Source organism: Macaca nemestrina, chromosome 7 (assembly GCF_043159975.1).
Source record: "Macaca nemestrina isolate mMacNem1 chromosome 7, mMacNem.hap1, whole genome shotgun sequence".
In the NCBI taxonomy this organism is placed as follows: domain Eukaryota; kingdom Metazoa; phylum Chordata; class Mammalia; order Primates; family Cercopithecidae; genus Macaca; species Macaca nemestrina.
This window is the reverse complement of record NC_092131.1, coordinates 108,871,344-108,899,124: the sequence shown is the minus strand read 5'-3', so window position 1 is coordinate 108,899,124 and position 27,781 is coordinate 108,871,344. Positions and strand designations below refer to the sequence as shown.

At 37.5% G+C, this 27,781-nt stretch overlaps 1 protein-coding gene across 7 annotated transcripts in view; it reads right to left on the bottom strand.

Annotated features, from left to right (window-relative positions):
- LOC105497462 (ADAMTS like 3) overlaps positions 1 to 27,781 on the bottom strand; it is a 434,450-nt gene that overhangs the window by 243,874 nt on the left and 162,795 nt on the right. For all 7 annotated transcript variants that reach the window (XM_024797846.2, XM_024797843.2, XM_071100796.1 and 4 more), the window contains exon 5: positions 12,287 to 12,332. In XM_024797846.2, coding sequence (XP_024653614.2) covers positions 12,287 to 12,332 — 46 coding nt within the window. The remainder of the gene's footprint in view (positions 1 to 12,286; positions 12,333 to 27,781) is intronic.

Genomic DNA, 27,781 nt, shown 5'->3' with positions numbered 1-27,781 from the left:
AATGGACTCTTATAGATTATCAATACTGAAGCTGGGGCTGCATTTATGTATCTCTGGTTTGCAACACAGCTTGGGCATGCACAGCTACAGATACTGTGGCACATGGAGACAAAGTGATGCTCTGGACACTTCCACTGCCACAACTTTCCTTTATTTCGCAAATAAGGAATTTTGTTGGAAATTCTGAGTTTGCAATGACAAGTGTAGCAACTGATGCTATATTCTTATGAAACCTCTCTTAGGACTCTCTAAGGATTCCGAACTAGAAAGGGCAGCATTTGCTTCTCCACCTCCTTCCTACCCTACCCCAAGCACCTATTTCTTACCAGCCTAGAAAGATTTCTGCTGCATTCTCCCAGAGGGACCATAAATTAGAGACCACAGGTAACCCCCAAGGCCCACAGAGCTTCAGGGGCATTATATCTTCACTCAAGTACACCAAAGTACTAACCATTGCACCTAATGTGCACAAATTTTAGTAGATTACATTTTATGCCTGTACTGTACAGCATAATACTCTAATACTTGTGTTAATAGGTTCCTTTTTGGAATTAGCTACAGCACAGTGATACACACAGAGAGAAACTCTAGAATGAGATCCCAAAATGTAACACCTTGATCTGGGGTTTAAAATGAATGTTCTAAATAGTTTCACAAATTATTGCTGGAAATCATACTGTTTTGAAATTTGTTCTTGAAAGACTACAAGGAAATTGTCAGACCAAAGAAAACTTTAGCTATCCCATTGTGGTGGGCAAAATATCTTTTTTTTTTTTTTAAATTTTTTAAATTTATTTATTATTATTATACTTTAAGTTGTAGGGTACATGTGCATAACGTGCAGGTTTGTTACATATGTATACTTGTGCCATGTTGGTGTGCTGCACCCATCAACTCGTCATTTACATCAGGTACAACTCCCAATGCAATCCCTCCCCCCTCCCCCCTCCCCATGATAGGCCCCGGTGTGTGATGTTCCCCTTCCTGAGTCCAAGTGATCTCATTGTTCAGTTCCCACCTATGAGTGAGAACATGCGGTGTTTGGTTTTCTGTTCTTGTGATAGTTTGCTAAGAATGATGGTTTCCAGCTGCATCCATGTCCCTACAAAGGACACAAACTCATCCTTTTTTATGGCTGCATAGTATTCCATGGTGTATATGTGCCACATTTTCTTAATCCAATCTGTCACTGATGGACATTTAGGTTGATTCCAAGTCTTTGCTATTGTGAATAGTGCTGCAATAAACATACGTGTGCATGTGTCTTTATAGTAGCATAATTTATAATCCTTTGGGTATATACCCAGTAATGGGATGGCTGGGTCATATGGTACATCTAGTTCTAGATCCTTGAGGAATCGCCATACTGTTTTCCATAATGGTTGAACTAGTTTACAATCCCACCAACAGTGTAAAAGTGTTCCTATTTCTCCACATCCTCTCCAGCACCTGTTGTTTCCTGACTTTTTAATGATCGCCATTCTAACTGGTGTGAGATGGTATCTCATTGTGGTTTTGATTTGCATTTCTCTGATGGCCAGTGATGATGAGCATTTTTTCATGTGTCTGTTGGCTGTGTGAATGTCTTCTTTTGAGAAATGTCTGTTCATATCCTTTGCCCACTTTTTGATGGGGTTGTTTGTTTTTTTCTTGTAAATTTGTTTGAGTTCTTTGTAGGTTCTGGATATTAGCCCTTTGTCAGATGAGTAGATTGCAAAAATTTTCTCCCATTCTGTAGGTTGCCTGTTCACTCTGATGGTAGTTTCTTTTGCTGTGCAGAAGCTCTTTAGTTTAATGAGATCCCATTTGTCAATTTTGGCTTTTGCTGCCGTTGCTTTTGGTGTTTTAGACATGAAGTCTTTGCCCATGCCTATGTCCTGAATGGTACTACCTAGGTTTTCCTCTAGGATTTTTATGGTATTAGGTCTAACATTTAAGTCTCTAATCCATCTTGAATTAATTTTCGTATAAGGAGTAAGGAAAGGATCCAGTTTCAGCTTTCTACTTATGGCTAGCCAATTTTCCCAGCACCATTTATTAAATAGGGAATCCTTTCCCCATTTCTTGTTTCTCTCAGGTTTGTCAAAGATCAGATGTCTGTAGATGTGTGGTATTTTTTCTGAGGACTCTGTTCTGTTCCATTGGTCTATATCTCTGTTTTGGTACCAGTACCATGCTGTTTTGGTTACTGTAGCCTTGTAGTATAGTTTGAAGTCAGGTAGCGTGATGCCTCCAGCTTTGTTCTTTTGTCTTAGGATTGTCTTGGAGATGCGGGCTCTTTTTTGGTTCCATATGAATTTTAAAGCAGTTTTTTCCAATTCTGTGAAGAAACTCATTGGTAGCTTGATGGGGATGGCATTGAATCTATAAATTACCTTGGGCAGTATGGCCATTTTCACGATATTGATTCTTCCTCTCCATGAGCATGGTATGTTCTTCCATTTGTTTGTGTCCTCTTTTATTTCACTGAGCAGTGGTTTGTAGTTCTCCTTGAAGAGGTCCTTTACATCCCTTGTAAGTTGGATTCCTAGGTATTTTATTCTCTTTGAAGCAATTGTGAATGGAAGTTCATTCATGATTTGGCTCTCTGTCTGTCTGTTACTGGTGTAAAAAAATGCTTGTGATTTTTGCACATTGATTTTGTATCCTGAGACTTTGCTGAAGTTGCTTATCAGCTTAAGGAGATTTTGGGCTGAGACAATGGGGTTTTCTAAATATACAATCATGTCATCTGCAAAGAGGGACAATTTGACTTCTTCTTTTCCTAACTGAATACCCTTGATTTCTTTCTCTTGCCTAATTGCCCTAGCCAGAACTTCCAACACTATGTTGAATAGGAGTGGTGAGAGAGGGCATCCCTGTCTTGTGCCAGTTTTCAAAGGGAATTTTTCCAGTTTTTGCCCATTCAGTATGATATTGGCTGTGGGTTTGTCATAAATAGCTCTTATGATTTTGAGGTACGTTCCATCAATACCGAATTTATTGAGCGTTTTTAGCATGAAGGGCTGTTGAATTTTGTCAAAAGCCTTTTCTGCATCTATTGAGATAATCATGTGGTTCTTGTCTTTGGTTCTGTTTATATGCTGGATTATGTTTATTGATTTGCGAATGTTGAACCAGCCTTGCATCCCAGGGATGAAGCCCACTTGATCATGGTGGATAAGCTTTTTGATGTGCTGCTGAATCCGGTTTGCCAGTATTTTATTGAAGATTTTTGCATCGATGTTCATCAGGGATATTGGTCTAAAATTCTCTTTTTTTGTTGTGTGTCTGCCAGGCTTTGGTATCAGGATGATGTTGGCCTCATAAAATGAGTTAGGGAGGATTACCTCTTTTTCTATTGATTGGAATAGTTTCAGAAGGAATGGTACCAACTCCTCCTTGTACCTCTGGTAGAATTCAGCTGTGAATCCATCTGGTCCTGGACTTTTTTTGGTTGGTAGGCTATTAATTATTGCCTCAATTTCAGAGCCTGCTATTGGTCTATTCAGGGATTCAACTTCTTCCTGGTTTAGTCTTGGAAGAGTGTAAGTGTCCAGGAAATTATCCATTTCTTCTAGATTTTCCAGTTTATTTGCGTAGAGGTGTTTATAGTATTCTCTGATGATAGTTTGTATTTCTGTGGGGTCGGTGGTGATATCCCCTTTATCATTTTTTATTGCGTCGATTTGATTCTTCTCTCTTTTCTTCTTTATTAGTCTTGCTAGTGGTCTGTCAATTTTGTTGATCTTTTCAAAAAACCAACTCCTGGATTCATTGATTTTTTGGAGGGTTTTTTGTGTCTCTATCTCCTTCAGTTCTGCTCTGATCTTAGTTATTTCTTGCCTTCTGCTAGCTTTCGAATGTGTTTGCTCTTGCTTCTCTAGTTCTTTTAATTGCGATGTTAGAGTGTCAATTTTAGATCTTTCCTGCTTTCTCTTGTGGGCATTTAGTGCTATAAATTTCCCTCTACACACTGCTTTAAATGTGTCCCAGAGATTCTGGTATGTTGTATCTTATTTTAAACCCAGAATTTCATATCCAGCCAAACTAAGTTTCATAAGTGAAGGAGAAATAAAATCCTTTACAGATAAGCAAATGCTTAGAGATTTTGTCACCACTAGGCCTGCTTTACAAGAGACCCTGAAGGAAGCACTCAACATGGAAAGGAACAACCGGTACCAGCCATTGCAAAAACATGCCAAAATGTAAAGACCATCGAGGCTAGGAAGATACTGCATCAACTAACGAGCAAAATAACCAGTTAATATCATAATGGCAGGATCAAGTTCACACATAACAATCTTAACCTTAAATGTAAATGGACTAAATGCTCCAATTAAAAGACATAGAGTGGCAAACTGGATAAAGAGTCAAGACCCATCAGTCTGCTGTATTCAGGAGATCCATCTCACACGCAGAGACATACATAGGCTCAAAATAAAGGGATGGAGGAAGATTTACCAAGCAAATGGAGAACAAAAAAAAGCGGGGGTTGCAATACTAGTCTCTGATAAAACAGACTTTAAACCATCAAAGATCAAAAGAGACAAAGAAGGCCATTACATAATGGTAAAGGGATCAATTCAACAGGAAGAGATAACTATCCTAAATATACATGCACCCAATACAGGAGCACCTAGATTCATAAAGCAAGTCCTTAGACACTTACAAAGAGACTTAGACTCCCATACAATAATAATGGGAGACTTCAACACTCCACTGTCAACATTAGACAGATCAACGAGACAGAAAGTTAACAAGGATATCCAGGAATTGAACTCATCTCTGCAGCAAGCAGACCTAATAGACATCTATAGAACTCTCCACCCCAAATCAACAGAATATACATTCTTCTCAGCACCACATCGTACTTACTCCAAAATTGACCACGTAATTGGAAGTAAAGCACTCCTCAGCAAATGTACAAGAACAGAAATTATAACAAACTGTCTCTCAGACCACAGTGCAATCAAACTAGAACTCAGGACTAAGAAACTCAATCAAAACCGCTCAACTACATGGAAACTGAACAACCTGCTCCTGAATGACTACTGGGTACATAATGAAATGAAGGCAGAAATAAAGTGGTGGGCAAAATATCTTGTGGGCAGCACCTTGGCCCACAAGATATCCATGACCTAACCCCTGGAACCTGTCACTGTGTTACCTTACATGGCAAAAGGATCTTTGCACATACAACTAAAGTTAGAGACCTTGAGACAAAGAAATTATCTAGGATTATCCAGGTGGGACAACAATGCCCAACTGTGGTCACAGGAAGACATGACTGCAGAAAAAATGTTCGGGCCGGGTGCGGTGGCTCATGCCTATAATTCCAGCACTTTGGGAGGCCGAAGCAGGTGGATCACTTGAGGTCAGGAATTCGAGACCAGCCTGGCCGACATGGTGAAACCCTGTCTCTACTAAAAATACAAAAACTAGCTGGGCATGGTAGTTAGCATCTGTAATCCCAGCTACTCAGGAGGCTGAGGCAGAAGAATCGCTTGAACCTAGGAGGCAGAGGTTGCAGTGAGCCGAGATCGTGCCACCGCACTCCAGCCTGGGCGACAGAGCAAGACTCAGTCTCAAAAAAAAAAAAAAGAAAAAAAAGAAAAAAAAAGAAAAGGAGAAATGTTCAAACAGACGTAATGTTGCTGGCTTTGAAGACTGAAGAAGGAATCACAAGCCAAGGAACATGGGTAGCCTCTAGAAGCTGGGAAAAAAAGGAAATTAATTTTTCCCTAGGCCTCCAGAATGATATAGCCCTGCCTATATGTTAATTTTAGCCCAGTAAGACCTGTGTCAGACTTCTGGCTGTCAGAACCATAAAGTACTACATTTGTCTTGTTTTAAGCCACTATGTTTATAGTAATATGTTACTGCAGCAATAAAAACAACTAATGCACCCATGAAAAAGGTGGTAGATCTAAAAGCCTCATGGATAAAACTCTGAGGTTGCTAATGCACCCACATGCCTGTTTAAAAGGAAGGCTAGACTACGTTGGCACTGACATGCTTGCCTTTGTGTTCAGGTCTCTATCTCTCCCTCCTACATGCCCCACCTGGACTTCCAGTTCAGTTAATTCAGCATTCACAAGCAGGTGTGTCACTCAACATCAAGCATGATTCAATTCAAATCACCAGAGATGTGAAGCCATTTGTGTAGTGCTCCAAAATCCCTCCGAGGACTCATTTGATAAAAATCTGGTTACTTCTGGCTAAGTGATATTTGAGTTTGAGTGCCCCAGTAAATAAGCATCCATTTTTTCCCATTCAAGTTCGGAACCAGTGGAGAAATACAGATAGAAATGTCAGCTTGATCGTTGATAGAAACGGACTGCAAATACGGCTTGAGCTCTCAGTCAAAAGGTGTTGCTAAAGACTGCCAGCTTTCTACTCCCACAGAACTTGGGGGCCTACCCACCAAGAAAAAGCTTGATCCGTAGATTAGAAACCCTTAGCCAGGACCGATATCTCACACTGACTTGGGACAGAGAAAGAAGAAAGAGAGACAAAGCCCCAGTAATTGATCTTTTAAAATAAGTTAGTTACAGCCAATTGAGAAAAGTGGCTAAAAATAAATCAATCAATCTCATTTAAATGAGATCTTCAGATTCTCAGAATTTCCTTTTAATTCCTGTCATTTTTATTTGGGTCCATACCACCAATGAGGGAAATGTTTTTAAAATTTTTAATAAACATATAAAATGTCATGGTTAGTGACTGCCTGGGGCCAACACATAGTCAGTAAAAGAATTTACCAAGACAGTAATAAGTCTGGAAAGGCAGATTTATTTAAAGAAAAGGGGAGATACACTGCCAGCGAGCAATGGGCAATACAGCAGAGGGAAGGCTGTCTGCTGTCTGCAAAGAGGCAGGGACTGGAGGGGAGTTTTTTAGGTCGTGTTACTTGGGCTTAATGTTTGCAGACAGGATGCTAGGTGCAGGTGGGCTTTGATTGGGATGCTTGTAACAGGATGCTTGGGTGCTAGTGAGCCATTTGCAGTTGACCCTATTTCTCAGAACATTTGTTCCTCTCTACCCCCTACTTCTGTTTCTGCCAGCTAAGCTCATTTTTCAGTTTTCTTTCAACTCCTTAGGGCTCCACAAATTGCACATATTTATGGGGTACAACTTGATATTTCAATACATGTATACATTATATAATGAACAAATTAGGGTAATTAGCATGTTTACCACCTCAAAAATTTATCATTTCTTTGTGGTAGGAACACTGAAGATCCTCTCTTCTGGCTAAATTGAGATATACAATGTCTTACTGTTTACTATAGTTACTCTACTGTGCAATAGGACACCAAAAATCATCCTTCCTTCCTAGCTGTAACTTTCTTGACCAACCTCTCCCAATCTCTACCTGCCCCCGGCCCTCCCCAGTCTCTGGTAACCACTGTTCTATTGCCTACTTTCATGATATCAAGGTTTTTTCTTTTTGGATTCCACATATGAATGAGATTATGTGGTATTTGTCTTTCTCTGCCTGGATTATTTCACTTAACATAATATCCCTTAGATTCATCCATGTCACAAATGACAACATCTCCTTGTTTTTATGGCTGCCTAGTATTTCATTGTGTATATATACCACATTTGCTTTCTCCATTCATTCATTGTTGGACACTTAAGTTGATTCCATTGAATAGTGCTAGAATAAACATGTGAGTGAGGATGTCTCTGTGATATACTGATTTCATTTCCTCTGAATATATACCCAGTAATAGGATTCTGGATCATATGGTAGTTCTATTTTTAATATTTTGAGGAACTCCATACTATTTTCCACAAACGATGAACTAATTTACATCCCCACTAATAGCATATAAGGGTTCCCTTTTCTCCACATCCTTGGAAACACTTGTGTCTTTTGTCTTTGTGATAATAATCATTTTAAGTGGAATGAGGTGATATAGTGGTTTTGATTTGTATTTCTCTGATGATTAGTGATGTTAAGCATTTTTCCATACACCTGGGTTGGTATTTATGTCTTCTATTGAGAAATGTTCATTAAGGCCTTTTGCCATTTTTAAATCAAATTATTTGTTCTGGGTTTTTTTGCTACTGAGTTGTTTGAATTCCTTATATATTCTAGATATTCTTTCCTTGTCCAGCTGTCTAGTTTGCAAATATTTTCCCCCATTCTATAGGTTGTCTCTTTACTCTTGATTGTGTCCTTTGATGTACATGAGCTTTTTAGTTTAATATAATCCCATTTGTCTATTTTTGTTTTTATTGTCTGTGCTTTTGAGATCATATTTTAAAAATCCTTACCTAGTCCAATGTCATGAAGCATTTCCTCTGTTTTTGTCTATCAGTTTCGTATTTTCAAGTCTTACATGTACATCTTCACTTCATTTTTAGTTGGATTTTGTACATGGTGAGAGATAGGGGTCCAGTTTTATTCTTCTGCATATAGATATCCAATTTTACCCACACCATTTATTGAAGACACTGTCCTTTCCCCAGTGTGTATTCTTGACACCCTTATTGAAAATCAGTTGGCTGTAGATATGTGGAATTATTTCTGGACTCTCTATTCTGTGCCATTGATCTGTGTGTATTTTTACACCAATGCCATGCTGTTTTAGTTACTATCACTTTCTCATGTCAGGTAGTGGTATGCCTCCAGTTTTGATTTTTGTGTTTGTTTGTTTTTAATCAAGATTGCTTTGGGTGTTCAGAGTCTTTTTGTGATTCTATACAAGTTTTAGGATTTTTTTTTTTCTGTGAAGAATGTCACTGGAATTTTTTTTGTTTTTTTTTTTTTTGGTTTTTTTTTTTTTTTTTTTTGGAGATGGAGTCTCGCTCTGTCACCCAGGCTGGAGTTCAGTGGCGCAGTCTCGGCTCACTGCAAGCTCCGCCTCCCGGGTTCACGCCATTCTCCCGCCTCAGCCTCCCGAGTAGCTGGGACTACAGGTGCCCACCACCACACCCGGCTAATTTTTTGTATTTTTTTTTAGTAGAGACAGGGTTTCACCGTGTTAGCCAGGATGGTCTCGATCTCCTGACCTCGTGATCCGCCCGCCTCGGCCTCCCAAAGTGCTGGGATTACAGGCGTGAGCCACCGTGCGGAATTTTAACAGGGATTATATTAAATCTGTGTATCACTTTGGATAGTAAGGACATTTTAACAATGTGAATTTTTCCAATCCATGAACACCTCTTTTAGCATCCTCTTTAATTTCTTTCATTAATGTTTTGTGTAGTTTATTTATTTATATATTGAGATGGAGTCTCGCACTGTCACCCAGGCTGGAGTGCAATGGCGCAATCTCAACTCACTGCAACCCCCACCTCTTGGGTTCAAGTGACTCTCCTGCCTCAGCTTCCCAAGTAGCTGGGATTACAGGTGCCTGCCACCACGCCCAGCTAATTTTTTTGTATTTTTAGTAGAGACAGAGTTTCACTATGTTGGCCAGGCTGGTCTCGAATTCCTGACCTCGTGATCCACCCACCTCAGCCTCCCAAAGTGCTGGGATTACAGACGTGAGCCACCACGCCTGGCCATTAATGTTTTATAATTTTTAATGTACAGATTTTTTACCTTCTTGGTTAAATTTACTCCTGAGTATATTACTTTTTGTAGCTATTATAAATGTAGCTATTGTAAATTCAAATGATTTCATTACATTTTTTATCTGTATTCTTCTGTATCTCGCAAGTTTCCCTAAAATCACTACTTTGATTTCTTTTTAAGACATTTTTTAAGTTTCCTTTTCTTTGGGGTTTACTACTGGAGAATAACATTCATTTGAAGGTGTCATGTTTCTTTGCTTTCTCAAGTTTCTTGTGTATCTACTTTGTTTTGTTTTTTGCTTGTTTGTTTGAGATGGAATCTGGCTCTGTCACCCAGGCTGGAGAGCAGTGGTGTGATCTTAGCTCACTGAAACCTCTGCTTCTCAGGTTCAAGAGATTCTCCTGCCTCACCTCCCAAGTAGCTGGGATTACAAGTGTGTGCCACCACATCCAGCTGATTTTTGTATTTTTTGTAGAGATAGGGTTTCACCATGTTGGATAGGCTGGTCTTAAACTCCTGACTTCAAGTTATCTGCCCGCCACAGCCTCCCAATGTGCTGGGATTACAGGCATGAGCCACCACACCTAGCCTTGTGCATCTACTTTGATATCTGTGCATCTGCTGAATCCGTTTCTGCTTCCAATTTTACAGAGTAGCTTTTATAAGGAAAGACTTTTTCCTACAGATGTGTCCTATGGTGTCAGTTGAGTAGTGTGAATTCACATTGGTTCTGGGTGGACACAGTAGTTGGGTCTCCATACAGCTTCATCAGGTATAATCCATGTAGTAATATCTCTGAGTGCCTCAATGGCCTAGACTGCAGGAGTTTAGGGCAGTAGTGGTGCAGCTTTGCCACAGAAAGGGCCACCAGGCTGGTTCTTAAGCTGGAGGTACATGCACAACTGTGCAGGATCACCTGTTCCTTGCAGGGAAGGGTGTCATGTGGACTTGGATGCAAGGGTCATCACCATTTCACTGGGCCTAGGTTCTAAACAGCTGGGGTTGTGGTGCTACAGTCATCTGTGTGAGCATGTAAGAATGACAGTGGAGTCTCAGGGATGGAAAGATCAGTGGTTACTGTTCCCCAGAGTAGAGCACACTCTAGCAGTGGCTCCAGTTTCAAGGTGTCACTGTGCCATAACAGCCTGGGTCATGGGAGGTGGGCAGTGTACAATGTGAGCTCCTACTGTGAAACAATGCCGCTGTGGGAACTCCAGACAGCTCCCCCAAGGGCCTGTGAGGACTGCCACGTTCACCTGTAGCAAGGACTACCTGTATCTGTACTGGTAACAGGGGCTGCTGGGGGCTCCCTGCTTACCTGACAGAGGAGATGGAGTAGTAGAGGCAGAGTACTTCACCCTCCTCTCTATGCTGCCATCCTGAGTTACTGTTTGCCACAGGGATTCTGCCATTCCCTTGCTATACTGCAGTGCTCTCCCTCAGATACTCTAGTCTAATTGTAGTTGTTTATTTGTTGTTTTGGTCTTTTTGTGTATGAGGAGGTAAGTGCCAAGTACCTCTAGTTAGCCTCTTACTGATAACCAGGAAATGCTTTGAATGGAAAATAGAATGGATTCTTTCTGGTGTTTATTGTTTATTTTCAATTTTTTTTTTTTTTTTTTGAGACAGAGTCTCACTCTGTTGCCCAGGCTGGAGTGCAGTGGTGTGATCTCGGCTCACTGCAACCTCCACCTCCCAGGTTCAAGCAATTCTCCTGCCTCAGCCTCCCAAGTAGCTAGGATTACAAGTACGCACCACCAAGCCCAGCTAAGTTTGTATTTTTAGTAGAGACGGGGTTTCACCATATTGGCCAGGTTGGTCTCGAACTTTTTTTTTTTTTTTTTTTTTTTTTTTTTTGGAGACGGAGTCTGGCTCTGTCGCCCAGGCTGGAGTGCAGTGGCCGGATCTCAGCTCACTGCAAGCTCCGCCCCCCGGGTTCACGCCATTCTCCTGCCTCAGCCTCCCGAGTAGCTGGGACTACAGGCGCCCGCCACCTCGCCTGGCTAGTTTTTTGTATTTTTTTAGTAGAGACGGGGTTTCACCATGTTAGCCAGGATGGTCTCGATCTCCCGACCTCGTGATCCGCCCGTCTCGGCCTCCCAAAGTGCTGGGATTACAGGCTTGAGCCACCGCGCCCGGCCGGTCTCGAACTTTTAACCTAAAGTGATCTGCCTGCCTTGGCCTCCCAAAGTGCTAGGATTACAGGCATGAGCCTTATTTTCAAATTTCTAAAGTAAGATATTTGAATTTTTATTTTTAGTGTTGACTGATGTAAAATAAGAGTAGGGTTTTGTATATTTCTGTGTGATTTGCTGATGAGTCACCTACAGTATTCCTTGACACTGAGGTAGAAATAGCAACAGACTAGTTCAAGTAAGTCTACTCTTCCTATGTGACCTTCAAAAAATAATTTTACCTTGCTCAGCCTCAGTCCTCTCACTTGCAAAAGAGAAATAACCGGACCTTGCCTGCCTAGAGACAGTGCGAAGGTCAGGTAAGATAATGAACATAAAAGCAGATATTATGTATTGTTTCTATGACTTCAGAAATTATTAAATACTTAACAAATTAGATCATGAATGTGATATGGCCTAAAAAGGTAGTATAAATGGAAGATATTTGATATACATAATCTGTTGTCAATTAAAGAAATACTTAAATTTTCCACAAAGGGTATTAAGAGACCATTCGTTTTAGAGTACACATTGGAACATTGTAACTTAAAACAAGAACATATTGTATTGGATAAAATATTTTTATTTTAGGACTTACATGATTGCTGCATGTCTTGTACCGAATGTTCTGCCCTTCACAATTCCTAAAGGAAAAAAGAAAGAAGAAAGAAGAAATCATGATTTCATAGAAGAGGCAGCATTTAAAAAAAAAAAAATCAAATACAAGGCATTGGTTCCCTGTAAAACTTTCACTAGTGCACATTACCCCAAAGATTCAAAGTTTAATTCTAAGAAACTAATTTTCAAGGATTGGGGGCCAAGAAGTCTTGTGGAAGTGTCACATTAAATAAAGAATGAATTCTTTAGGTAATAGTAGTACTCACATGCAATTCTTACCCAACAGCCCGTATAACCATTACAATTAATGTACAATATGTGTGTGTCTCATGTGTGAATATGTGTATTCTTTTCTATAATGAAAAGGGAAAAGCTACATGCAGAAGCATTTGTGTAGCATGTTTCCACTAGGACATTTCTCTTCCCTTACTGAAGCAACTCAAATTAGCAGGGCACTCACTGTCTTCCTTTAATTAGTACAACAGTGTCTGTTAGAAATTTGCTTGAAGTAATGCTTCCTTTTTTTTTTTTTTTTTTTTTTTTTTGAGACAGAGTCTTATTCTGTCTCCCAGGCTGAAGTGCAATGGCTTGATCTCAGCTCACTGCAACCTCCGTCTCCCAGGTTCAAGCAATTCTCCAGCCTCAGCCTCCAGAGTAGCTGGGATTGCATGCGCACACCCCCATACCTGGCTAATTTTTGTATTTTTAGTAGAGACGGGGTTACACCATGTTGGCTAGGCTGGTTTCGAACTCCTGGCCTCAAGTGATCCACCCGCCCCAGCCTCTCAAAGTGGGGGGATTACAGGTGTGAGCTACTGTACCCAGCCTACTTTATTTCAATCATTGACCTTACCAAATGGGATTATACAAAGTCATGTTGGAACAGCATTCTTGGGATGCTAATACTGGTAAGTTTGAGAATTTTCCAGGGATGACCACCACATAACCTATCTTCCCCCACAGCCACTAGCTCTGGGACCCCGCCACTCACTTTCCAGGCAGTTTTCCTTTGGGAGACTGGAATTCCATCCAACAGGTACTTCCCTTAGTCCAGTGCTTGTCCGTCTATATTTTACATAAACTCCTTAAAGATATCTAATCTATTCATAGCACTTTTCCCAATTTTTCAATGGAGTTACATATTTTTTCCCTTTATATTTTCCTGGTGAATTCAATGGCAAATTTGGAGCCAGGAAAGCTAAACACAGGCTTAAATAATCATTTTGAATTAAAAGTCAATAGATACTATTTCAATTGTTACTAAAATATTTATTTCTATGGGAACAAAATAATTTTAAAGTGGATAGGAGGTCATTTTTTTGCCACTATGATTTAAATATGAGCCTATATGAAATGATTGATAGAGTCAGCAATGTTAAACTCACTGCATATACCTTCTGATGCTTCCATTTTTCTTGATTACAAAAGAAATAAGTGGAAACCAGTAATGTGCCAGGAAGTATAGAGGTAGTCACTCAAAATCCTATCACCAAGAACTTTATTCTTTTGTCATTTAACCCTCCATTGTTTCTGCCATTTACAGGATTGAAAATCATACTGTTAATTCATCCTAGTATTTGTTTTAATCTAATATTATAAGCATTTTCTCATTTCATTGATAATTCTTTGGAAAAATTATTTTAATGATTACATCACAGTCCATTATACAAACATTATTTTTGTAGCTGTAAATTTAAAACTTTTAAAATTGTGACAAAATACACATAACATAAAACTTACCATCCTAACCACTTTTAAGTGTGTGGTTCAGTGTTTAAGTATGTTCACATTGCTATGCCAATATTACCTTTTGTGATTACACTGCTTCTCTTTTTCCCTACTTAAAAACTGACATATATTAAAATTCTATTTGGTATGTATACAATTTTAAGAGTTTTGACAAACCCATACAATTGTGTAACTACTACCACAAGGAATATTTGGAACAGTTCCATCACCCCAAAAATGCCCTCAGGTTGCCCCTGTATAGTCAGCCTCTTCCCCCACCCTCAGCTCCTGGCAACCACTGGTTGGTTTTGTCCCTATAATTTGTCTTTTCCAAAATGTTATATAAATGGAATCGCACCATATGTAGCTTTTTGAGACTGGCTCTTTTTAGCATAATATATTTGAAAATCATTCTTGTGGTTGCAGGTATCTAGTTTGCACTTTTTTAATTGCTGAGTGGTATTCTATTGCACAAATGTACAACTGTTTATTCACTCACCAGGTAATATTTGAGTTGTTTTTAGTTTTGGGTAAGTATGAAAAAATGCTATAAACATTCACATGGAGGTTTTATGCTAACAAAGCTTTTCATTTCTCGGGTAAATACCTAGAAGTGGGATTTCTGAGTCCATTTTTTTTTATATAATATAAAATTTATTTGGTAAACATCTTTAGGTTTTCATTTTTGTCCATACATACAATACATATTTAGAAGTATTTTAAAACAAATCCCAGTCCTTTCATAATATGAATTTTTTCATGTATGAGTTTTTAACTCTTGGCTGGCTAAATATTATTCAATTAGTTGGATGTATGGCTGGCATATGATTAAATCTTTGCCTTTCATACAGGAAAGGCAATGCTGCATGATATGGTATTACTTCTTACATGATCCTTTTTTCTCAAAGCTGTAAACACACTTCATTGACCCTTGACATTTAGACTTGCAGAGGAGAAATATGATTATTCCTTTGCTTGTGTGTTTTATGTTTCTGCCTGAAAGGTTATAGTACTCTTGTTTTGTTGTGTTAGTATTTGATATAAAAGTTAAGTTATAATCAGGATGTATCCAGTCGTGTGTTTCATCAGTCTTTACTGAAAATGGTGAGCCTTTTTGAATGGAATATTCAAGGTCTTTATTTACAATGCTGCTGATTATTCTCAGATTATGATTTTGATTACTGCTCTTGTTCCATAAATGCCTATAATTGTGAGGTTGGAGCTCCCTCTCTCTGCATCTATTATTTCTTCATTAATCCATCTATGATTTCCTCATATATATATATATATATATATATATATATATCTCATTTCATTGACCTTTTCTTGTGCTTATAAGAAATCTTCTATAGATATTCCTCCACACTACTGGTTTTAATTTTCTGTAGTGGTTATTTTCTATTTTACTGTGTCCGGTGAACTTTTAATATTAACTTCCACACTTTTTCCTTTGCAGTTTTTCTCAAACTCTCCCTCCTCCATTTCCATTTCATACTACCTTCACCTTAAACTTTCTGTTCCAACTGCAACTTGTACCCATTGTCTCCTCTCATCTTATGTTTTTGAGGTGGTATAATCCCTAATTAGATTTAGAAGGCTTTGGGAGAAGGACATTTTGGAGTGAAAAGAACAGCATTATAGCTGCCTCCAAAAGCATTACCTAACTTGTAGTTAAATCATATTTAGGTAGATGTGCTTTCGTGATTTGTGGTTCAGAACATCTTCCCAGATTATCACAATGGGTTGGCTGTGTCTTAATATTTTGCAGCACTGCATATTTCTGTTTTTAAAATTTTGTCATAGGTATTTTATTCTTAAATTTATTAAAATCTTGCTAAGAGTACATCAAATTTTAATCATTCAAGCAGCACCAAACTGGGAGGCTGGTAGAAAAAAATATATTGGTGTGGAGAAGTCTTTCTCTTGGTCAAGGAGAAAATGACTCCATTCTACTGGGAAACAACAGCTACGCCTATGGAAAAGGTCATTCACTTACATGGCCTACTTCATTTTGCTTTTTATGTATGAACAAAAGAAGAAAATAAATAATAGGAAAAGTGAAGAAGTAATTGAAATTACTCTCTTATTTTGGAAAAGCCCCAGTTGAGGGAAGTTGCTAATAGATTAGTGAAGTGATAACCAAAAAGCTTTTTGTACCATGCTGACTTGCACCTCTATAAAGCATTTAATGCTAATTTCAAAGGAACAAGCAAATTAGAGAGTCACAGGTTAAAAAAATATATTTGAATTGATGGGAATACTGGAATACAAAAATTGTTGAAACAATAAAAATGGCATTTTCTTTAAACATTTTCAGAAATAATTTTTAGATGCATTTTTAGTAGTTGCTTAATTTTAGCTATTTATATTAAAAACTGTTCTTGTAAAAAGAAACTTAAAACTAAAAGGTAAGGAAAGAATATATCAAAGGTATCTTATGGCTGTGTCTCAGGCCTTCAGTGTAGACTATGTGTATAGCAACGGCCTAAACTCCATTGCCACCTGCTGTGTCCTAATTGTAAGCTGAGTTTCCAGGAGTCACTAATTTGCATCTTGAGTGTTGAGCCTTAAAATATAAACCTAAAAAGTATGTACAACTCTACTACAAATCCCACTACAATTGCAGCATGGTGATATGAAAAAGAGAGCATTTTATGTCATGAATTTTCAAAACATAATGCACCATTTTAGACTCAGTCTTCCTTCAACAATGTCTTACGGTGATCCTACTATCTACCAGGATATGGATATAAAGATTCAGGGAGATTACTTCTCTATTTCCTTTATAAGTCAGTAGCAAGGTTTTTTTTTAAAACCCAACCACCTGGTGACCATTTTTAACAATCTATTTTACTTTGTCCAACCTAATACATAGTAAACTCAGTGACTGGCCTCTATTGATGTGGCTTGCTTTGGTTACAATTTAGTATGAAAACGAATGACTACTTCATGAAACAGGCATAAAATGAAATGCAAGTTATTTTAAAGTTAAGGACATTGGAATCCTAATTCCCCAAGCAGGAACCTGCCAGCTTATTCTGGAATAATTCCTTTGGGCCAAAGCAACTAAGCTGCAGAAATATTACTTACAAGTTTTAAATTTCATTGTAATTAGTATATGCAAGAGCTAATGGTTATCAAGAGTATTTGAAAATTCAAGAGCATCATTTCACAATTATGTATTTTCTATCCATTACAACATTCATAACACCCTGTATTGAAGAGTTTTGAAGTCATAAATTTATGAATATATAAAAAACATATGTTGATTCCACATGAGGATATATTAAAAACATTAATAAAATTTCCCTGGAGTTCATAGCACTATAATTTATTATATTCATTTGATGATATATTGACTCAAATACTGGTGTCATAAAGCCTGAGAAGTATGTGTTTTGAAGAATAAAAATATATTAATTTTTAAAATAGTATTTAACTTAAACCTGTGTTTCCCATGATTGGCACTTAACTAGAATATCAAGTTACACACTTCTGCAAGAGAAAGAGACATTCTGGCTGGCATATGGTTTGCAATGCAAAAGAACTGACTATTTAAAGTAATCAAATTCTGAAATAACTTTATCCACAAGAAATATATAAGCAAAATAGCTATATTTGCTATTTTCCTAAATCATGAATGCCCTAAATCATGAATTTGAAGAAGCACACTGATAAAAGAGAAGGCACTGAAATGCTTTCTAAAGCTTTGGGATGGCTTTCAGCTTGGTTTTATATGTAATCACCTCCATATTCCTCTTCCAAGAAAAACTGACCACAAGTATTCAATATTTATGAAGACTTAATAAGTCTCCAAGGCAGTTCAAGGATAAAGAGACCTGATAAGCATTCCAAGGGAAAGTACTTCCAAAACGACAGTGAAAGTTCTTAACATGGGAATGGGTCAGGAATGATTAAGGTTTGCAGCTGCTTAAAATGTGGGGAGCAAGAATGAGTGAATTATTAAAGAACCTGCTACCATGCTTTTGAATTAAACTAATTTCATTATAGCCAAAAAGTGGTGTTACTGTCCCTGTTTCTTAGACATGGAAAAAGTGGGTGTGCCACAGGCCTGATCCTATGCCAGGAACCAAGCTGGGAGAGCACATGCAATGACATGCATTTATCTTACTTCTGAAATACCACAGAACCTATTATTCTCTCAATATATGCACACATATGCACAAATACATATATACATATTTGATTTAGGATGTTTTCTACCCTTAGATACCTGTTTAAATTAGATGAGCTCAGGGACCAGGCAAATTTGGAGATTCTCAGGCCTAAAAGCAAATTTCAGAATGTAGGCTAAGGTTTGTATAGAAATAGACTAAAGAATGCTATATTAGTCCTAAGAAATGAAAAAGTTAAGCAAATCCTACATCAGAAATAGGAGAGGTAACTGAGTAAATGGAATCATAATGTACAAAAAAAACTTCTGCAGTTTTTTTTCTTTCTCTGAAAGCTGTTTTTGAGACTATCCATGTTAACAGATGTAACTCTATAATTCATTCACTTTTAGAGATCTGTAGGAATCCCAGTTATAAATATACCAAATTTATTTATCAATTCTCTTTATTCTTCATTGATCAATTTTCCTAAATGTTGATGAAGATTATTCCAAATCTTCATTTGGAAGTTGGTTTCAAATTTTAAACTGCACCCACAGTTCTGCAATGAGCAATCTTATATCACCATGTTAGGCATATTTACACATTTCTCTGGGATATATACTTGAGCAGGGTTGTTCTGTTCCAGGTGTTTACAGCATCACTATTACCAGATATTGACAAATTGCTCTCTAACATGGGCATACCAATTTTCACCCTCATTACCAGTACAGGAAGGTTCCTATTTTTATACATCTAGGTCAATATTTCACATTTTAAAACTTTTTAATTTTTTCCCAATATGAAGAATGTGAAATATGTCATTTCATATTCTTTTTCTTTTTGGGGTAGACAGAGTCTTGCTGTCTCACCCAGGCTGGAGTGCAGTGGTGCAATCTCAGCTCACTGCAACCTCCTGGGCTCAAGTGATTCTTTTTTTTTTTTTTTTTTTTTTTTTTGAGACGGAGTCTCGCTCTGTCGCCCAGGCTGGAGTGCAGTGGCGCGATCTCGGCTCACTGCAAGCTCCGCCTCCCGGGTTCACGCCATTCTCCTGCCTCAGCCTCCCGAGTAGCTGGGACTACAGGCGCCCACAACCGCGCCCGGCTAATTTTTTGTACTTTTAGTAGAGATGGGGTTTCACCGTGGTCTCGATCTCCTGACCTTGTGATCCGCCCGCCTCGGCCTCCCAAAGCGCTGGGATTACAGGCATGAGCCACCGCGCCCGGCAAGTGATTCTTGTATTTCTGCTTTCCGAGTATCTGGGATTACAGGCATGTGCTACCACGTCAGGTTAATTTTTGCATTTTTTAGAAAAGGGGTTTCATCATGCTGGTCTCAAACTCCTGACCTCAAGTGATTCACCCATCGCAGCCTCCCAAAGTGCTGGGATTACAAGTGTAAGCCACCACACCCAATCTCATTTCATATGCTTTTGCAGGTTTTTGTCAGTGAAATTATTATTTTCATTTGTTTTTTACTATGCAGATTCATCTTCTGTGAATTTCCTGTTCATATTCTTTGCTCACTTTTCTACTAGGCTCTTTTTGCTTCTATTTTATTGGTAAGTAGAAGTTACTTAATATTTCAAATACTAGTCCTTTATTAGTTATATTCATTGTCAAGATTTTCTCCCACTCTATGGCTTGTCTTTTCTTTAGGTTTATATTTTTGTGATACAGATGTACATTTTTATTGTGCTTGAATTTATCTATATTTTCCTTTGTAACTCAAACTTTTTGTATCTTAGGGAATATTTTACTATCTAGAAATCACAAAGATAATCTTCTGTATTTCTTTATAAATGTTTCCAGACATTGCTTTTTACAAGTAGAGATTAATGCACTTGGAATTTATTCTTTACATGAATTGATATGTTCTAATATTTTCCTTTGACTATTGATAATCATATCTGAGCACCATGTATTGAATACCCCTCTTTCCTGCACTGATTTACAGGGCCACTTTCAATATGTACCAAACTTCCACATATGCGTATATCTGTTTCTGGGCTCTCAATTTTGCCACACTTGCTATTCCTGCCTATGCCATTAGTATAGTTAAAAGAAACATTTTAATTGTCTGTGCAAGTCCCTTATTTTGTTCTTTTTCAAAATTATTTTCATTTCTTTGCACTCCTATATGATGCTTAGAAATGAAATTATGCTAATAGATTAACAAAGGGAAAAACTGGCATGTTTATGATGTTGAGATTTCCTATCTATGAACATATTGTATCTCTCCTTTTATTTAGGTAAGCTTCTAAATCTTCCATAAAAGTCTTACACATTTTTTATTGAATTTATTACAACATACCATATATTTTGCTAGTAATGCCTTTTGAAATTTTACTTTCTACTTAGTTTTTGGTACCGTGTAAGAGCACAGTCATTTGTGCATTAATTTGTTTTCAATAATCTTTATTGAATTATTTTATTAGTTTTATTATTTGATGTACAAGTACCTTGGATTTTTCTATCTGCACAATTTAGTAGTCTCTGAATAATGAGAGTTATCCTTCTATTTCATTTTTTTTTCTAGCCTTACTACACTGACTAGGACCTCAAATACAATAATGAATACAAACAATGACAGTGGGCATTCTTATCTCTCACCTAATGTTAGGGAGAATGTGGTAACATTTTACTATCAAGATTATCTACTGTACATTAAGAGTGTATACCTTTATTCCTAGTTTGCTGATATTTTTCAATTAAGAATAAGTATTCATTTTATCAAGTGCTACTTTTGCATCAATATAGATAACTGTATGGCTTTTCTCTCGTATATCATCAATGTTTTGCCTCCTGGTGCTTACTCCTCCCAAGTATTTCCTTGTGTGTTACCAGTTTTAGGATTGCAAGTTTGTCAATTAGCATGGCTCTATTGACAGGAATCCTATGCAGCCGGTTGGTGGCCTGACTCTCAGATCTTTCACTGCTGCTATAACCTCAAGGATATCACAGGCTACAAGATCACTTTCCATATTAATTTCCCAAGTAAATGTTTCCACAATCATATAGGATATATGTATTCAATGCAATATATATAATACGTATAGGCCAATATATACGCAATTCCAAATTTTGGGAGAACAGGTTCATTGTTCCAACGTGGATTTTTTTTTTCATATGGAATTAAGACTAAGATATTTAAATTCCCTATGCTGGTGTGTGGACGTTTTTCCCCTAGTCCTTCTGTTTAAATGTCTGAACCTCAAGGGTCTTGCCTTTATCTTAGGGTTGCAGTTCCCACGGTGTGAACTCACATACACTAAAGACTTGATCTTTTGTGATTGTGAAAGAACTGAAACTCAACAGCCTGAGTTTTTGTGATGATCAAATCCCATCTCCATCACCAGGGCAGGCACAGAATCAGTTATGCACTTACTAGTTTGGCATTCAGTTTACTCTTTGCTTTTTGGCCCTGTGGATTTCCCTTAATTTCTTGTAGATTCAACTTTAGTGGTGGTGGTGGTGTTGTTTTAAATGCATGTCCCATTTTGCCTGGCATTTCTAGTTTTTTTGTTTTTTTTTTTTAATTAAATTAAATCTTCTACTTAAAATAATTGTAAATCAGCTGGGCACAGTGGCTCATGCCTGTAATCCCAGCACTTTGGGAGGACAAGACAGGTGGATCACTTGAGGTCAGGAGTTCGAGACCAGCCTGTCCAACATAGTGAGACCCAGTCTCTACTAAAAATGCAAAAAATTAGCCGGGCATGATGGCGTGCACCTGTAATCCCAGCTACTTAGGAGGTGGAGGTGGGAGAACTGCTTGAGCCCTGGAGGCGGACGTTGCAGTGAGCCAAGATTGTGCCACTGCACTCAAGCCTGGGCAACAGAGCGAGACTCCATCTCAAATAATAATAATAATAATAATTGTAAATCACATGCATTTGTAGAAAAATAATAAGAGACCCCCTGGATCCCTCAAGGGTAACATCTTGCAAAACTCTACAACAAGAATACAACTAGGAGATTGATATTAATACAGGTAATGTACAGAACATTTCTATCATCACAAGGCTCCTGCAAGTTGCCTTTTATAAAGCTGCATCTCCTCCCCACCCATCTATCCTCTTCCTTAGCACCTAGCAACTACTATTCTCCATTTCTATAATTTCTGTCATTTCAAGAATATTACATAAGTGAAATACAGTATTTAAGTTTTGGAGATTGGATTTTTATAACTTCATTGTAATTCTCTGGAGATTCATCAAGATTGTTGTGTTTATCAATGGTTCATTTCCATTCACTGCTGTGTAGCAGTCCCTGGTATAGATGTAACACCATTTGTTTAACGATTCACCCACTAAAGGGCATTGGGGTTGTTTCCACCTTTTGGCCACTGTGAGTAAAACCGGTATAAACATTCATGTATGGGTTTTAGGTTTTATTGTGAACCTAAGTCTTCAGTTATCTGAGAAAAATGCCCAGGAGTGCAATTGCTGAGTTGTATGGTAGTTGCATGTTTATTTTTTAAAAGAAACTGCCTATTTTCCAGAATGGCTATATCATTATACATTCTCAGAACCGAAATAAGAGCAACACTCTTTCTCTGCATCCTTGCCAGTATTTCATGTTGTGAACTTTTTGAAAGTTATTCTGATAGGTAGGTAACGATATCTTATTGCAGTTTTAATTTGCATTTCCTTAATAGCCAGTAGTGTTGAACATATTTTTATGTGCTTATTTGCCATCTGTGAATTCTCTTGGGTAAAATATCCATTCACGTCCTTTGTTCATTTTCTAATTAGATTGTTTGATTTTTAATTGTTGATATTTAAGAGTTCTTAATAGAGATACTATTCCTTTGTTAGGTCATTTTCAAATATTTTCTCCCGTTGATCTCATTTGTTTATTCCTCTGCCAATACCACTGCTCTCATTACTGCAGCCATACAGTAAGTCTTGATATTAAGTAAGCTGATTCCTCCCACTCTATTCTTTTAAAATATCTTTTAAAAATCAACAGATACATACCCATGATCCCAGCACTTTGGAAGGCCCAGGCAGGCAGATCACTTGAGGTCAGGAGTTCAAGACCAGCCTGTCCAACATGGTGAAACCCCATCTCTAATAAAAATACAAAAATTAGCCGGGCATAGTGGTACATGCCTGTAATCCCAGCTACTCGGGAGGCAGAGGTAGGAGAATCGCTTGAACCTGGGAGGCAGAGGTTGCAGTGAGCAGAGATCCCGCCACTGCACTCCAGCCTGGGCAACAAAGTGAGCCTTCATCTCAATAACAACAAAACACCAACAGATAAAATTGTATGTATTTATCATGTACAATATGATGTTTTAAAGTATCTATACATTGTGGAATGACGAATCAAACTAATTAACATATCCATTATCTCACAGAGTTATCATTTTTGCGGTGATAATACTTAACATTCAGTCTCAGCATTTTTCAATAATATATTGTTATTAAGTACAATGACACTGTTACACAATAGATCTGCTAAACTTATTCCTCTTACCTAACTGAAATTTTGAATCCTTCCACCAACATGTCCCCAACTCCCCTCCTCAACCACTCTAACCCCTGGCAACTGCCTTTCTACTCTCTTTTTCTATGAGATCAACTTTTTCAGCATCTACATATGAGTGAGATTATGTGGTATTTGCCTTCCTGTGCCTAACTTACATCACTTAAAATACTGTCTTCCACGTTAATCCACATTGTCATGAATAATAGGATTTCCTTCATTTTTCATGGCTGAATAGTATTATATTGTGTATATATACCGTTTTCTTTATCCATTCATTCACTGATGGACACTTAGTTGTTTGCATACCTTGGCTATTGTGAAAATACTGCAACAAACATGGAAGTGCAGGTATCTCTTCAACATCTTGATTTCATCTCCTTTGGATATATATCCAATAGTGAGACTGCTGGATCATATCTTTTTGTTTGTTTGTTTTTTGAGACAGAGTCTCAATCTGTTGCCCAGGCTGGTGTGCATGGTGTGCAGTGACACAATCTTGACTCACTGCAACCTCTGCCTCCCAGGTTCAAGTGATTCTCCTGTCTCAGCCTCCTGAGTAGCTGGGATTACAGGCATGCGCCACCACACCTGGCTAATTTTTGTACCTTTAGTAGAGACGGGGTTTTGCCATGTTGGCCAGGCTGGTCTCGAACTCCTGACCTCAGGTGCTCCACCCCCCTCGGCATCCCAAAGTGCTGGGATTACAAGCATAAGCCACCATGCCCGGCTGATACCTCTATTTTTAATATCTTGAGGAACCCCTATACTGTTTTTCATAGCAGCTATACCAATTTACATTCTCGCCAACAGGGTGCAAGGGTTCCCTTTTCTCTGCATCCTTGCCAATACTTGTTGTATTTGTCTTTTTAATAGCCATCCTAACAGGTGTGAGATGATATCTCATTGTGGTTTAGGTTGCATTTCCCTGATAATTACTGATGTTGAGCATTTTTTCACATATCTTTTAGCCATTGTATATCTTTTAAGAAATGTCTATTTGGGTCCTTTGCCCATTTTTAATCAGGTAATTTTTTTCTTGCTATTCAGTTTAATTTGTCATGTATTTTGGATATTAACCCCATGGCAGAGGCATAGCTTGCAAATACTTTCTCCCATTCTGTAGGTTATATCTTCACTCTGTTGATTGTTTCCTTTGTTGTACAGAAGCATTTTAGTTTGATGTAATCCCATTTGTCCATATTTTTCTGTGCTTTTGGGGTCATGTGTAAAATAATCATTTCCCAAACAAATGTCATAGAGCTTTTCTCCTATGATTCTTCTGGATGTAAAATTTCTTACATTTTAATCTGTAATCTATTTTTAGTTGATTGTTCTATATGGCATGAAATAGAGGTCTAATTTCATTCTTCTTCATGTGGATATCTATTGAAGAGACCATCTTTTCCCCCTGTGTTCTTGACACCTTTGTAAAAAAATCAGTTGGCTGTAAATATATGAACTTATTTCAGAGCTCTATATTCTGTTCCATTGGACAACTTGTCTGTTTTTATGCCATTACCATTCTGTTTTGTTTACTACAGCTCTGTAGCATATTTTGAAGTCAGGTAGTATAATGCCTCCAGATTTGTTCTTTTTGATCAAGATTGTTTAAGTTATTTGGGGTCTTTTATGGTTCCATACAAATTTTAGGATTGTTTTTTCTATTTCTATGAAGAATGTCATTGAGATTTTTATAGAGATTACACTGAATCTATAGATCAATTTGGGTAGTATCAACATTTTAGTATTACTTTTTCCAATCTATGAATGCAGAATATTGTTCGATTTATTTGTGTCTTCTTCAATTTCTTTCATCCGTGTTTTATAGTTTTCATTGTAGAGATCTTTCATCTCCTTGGGTAAATGTATTACAGGTATTTTATTAGGGTTTTTCTTTCATTAGCACATTGCAGTATTAGGTGTACAAGTCCTATACATGTTCTCTTAGATTTACCCTTAGTATTTAACTTTTGTGAATGATTATTAATGACATTGTATTTTTAAATTTTGTTATCTATGTGCTCATCACTAGTAAGAGAAATACAATTGATTTCTGTATTTTTATTTTGTATCCAGGACCTTGCCAAACTCACTTTTTAGTTTTAGAAGTTATCTTGTAGATTTCTTGGGATTTTCTATGTAGACAAAAATGTCATCTGCAAACAAAGACAGTTTTATTTTTCTTCTTCTATGAGTAAGAGTAGTGAGATAGACACCCTTGCCTTATTCTGTACCTTAGGGGGAAAGCATTCAGTCTTTTACCATCAATTATAATATACAATATTAGTTAAATGTTCTTAAATTTTTATCAAGTTGATATCTGTTTCTATTTTTCTGAGAGCTCTTCATGAATTGGTGATTTTGTCAAATATTTTTTCTGTATCGATTGATAAGATCCTATACATTTTTTCTTCCTTAGTCTATTAATTAGCTGGATTACGCTGATTGACTTTCAAATACTGAAACAGCCTTACATTCCTCTAATAAATCCCATTTGGTTATGGTGTATAATTCCTTTTATATATTTCTTAATACTTTTGACAGGATTGTATTAATAATTTTTATTTTCATATTCATGAGATATATTGGTTTGTTGTTTTCTTCTTTGTATAGTCTTTGTATGGTTTAGGTATCAAAGTCATACTAGATTCATAAAATGAATTGGAAAGTATTTCTTCTCTTCTGTTTTCTGGAAGAAATTACATGGAATTGGTGTAAATTCTCCTTTAAATGTTTGGTAGAATTTGCCAGTGAAACCATCTAGACCTTAAGATTGAGGGTAAAGAGTTTTTATATTATACATTCAATTTCCATAATAATTATGGTGTTATTTAAATTACTTATTTCATATTAAGGATATCTTTTGATTTCTCAGGCCAAAAAAAAGGTAAATCCTAAGATGGCAGTGGGGAATTCCTAGAAGCAACTCAATTCACTCTGCGGAACTCATGGAAGTCTTCAGAAGTGGTAAATCAGATACTTCTGAAAGTGGGATGAAGTTGGGGTCAAAACAGTACGACTGATTGAAAGTTTGTTTAAAAAGAGGTTAAACTCCCAGCTGACCTCCTTTACTTTGGCATGACTGTGTGCTATTATCTAAAGAGGGTAAAACAGCAATTTTCTGGACTAAGAGATAACTGAGTACAATTAAGGGCAAGAGTACTATACTGAAAACAGGAATTAAATACAAATTAATGTACCGAATGCTGAAATCTCAGCTTTCTGCCTCACTTGGTTCCTAAAATATTGGATTCAGAAGGGACTTCTCTGGGAAATCAAAGCATTTCAAAATAGAACACCCAAAGACATCATCAGGCAATGAGATGTACCAGCCACATCTCCCTCCAATTAAGCTCACAGCTCCTTTCCTTAAACTTGAATAAACAAACAAGGATCACCAGAAATCTTAGAAAGATCTCTAACCTTAAATACAGTGACAAAAAAAAAATTAAAAGAAAACAGCAATTTGGGAGCAACTGAGACTACGAAGAAAATTTTCCTCCCAAATGTCTATTCATACTCTCAGAGATGAAACAGAAGATACTCCATCTGAGAATCAGGGACAGAACTCTGTTTCTAAAAATTCAAGGAACAAAAAATAACTCAGGAAACAATATACGTATAGAAAGAGAAAATAGTAAAGAGAGTTGAAAAATAAATTTTGATAAATCTCCTGGAAGGCAGGGCAAATGAACAAAGAGAAAACTGGAAGATCTAATATCTGAATAATGAGAGTTTCAACATAATAGAGGAAAATGGCTAGGTGCGATGCCTCACGCCTGTAATCCCAATACTTTGAGAGGCTGAGGCGGGTGGATCACCTGAGGTCAGCCTGGCCAACATGGTGAAATCCCGTCTTTACTAAAAAATACAAAAATTAGCCAGGCATGGTGACACGTGCCTGTAGTCACAGTTACTCAGGAAGCTGAGGAAGGAGAGTTGCTTGAACCCAGGAGGCGGAGGCTGCAGTGAGCCAAGATCAAGACACTGCACTCCAGCATGAGTGACAAGAGCAAGACTCTGTCTCAAAAAGAAAAGAAAAGAAAAGTAACAAGAAAACAGAGGAAAATGAATAGAAGAAATCATCAAGGAAATATTTCAGGACTGAAGGGAATGGATTTTTATAGTGAAGGACACTCT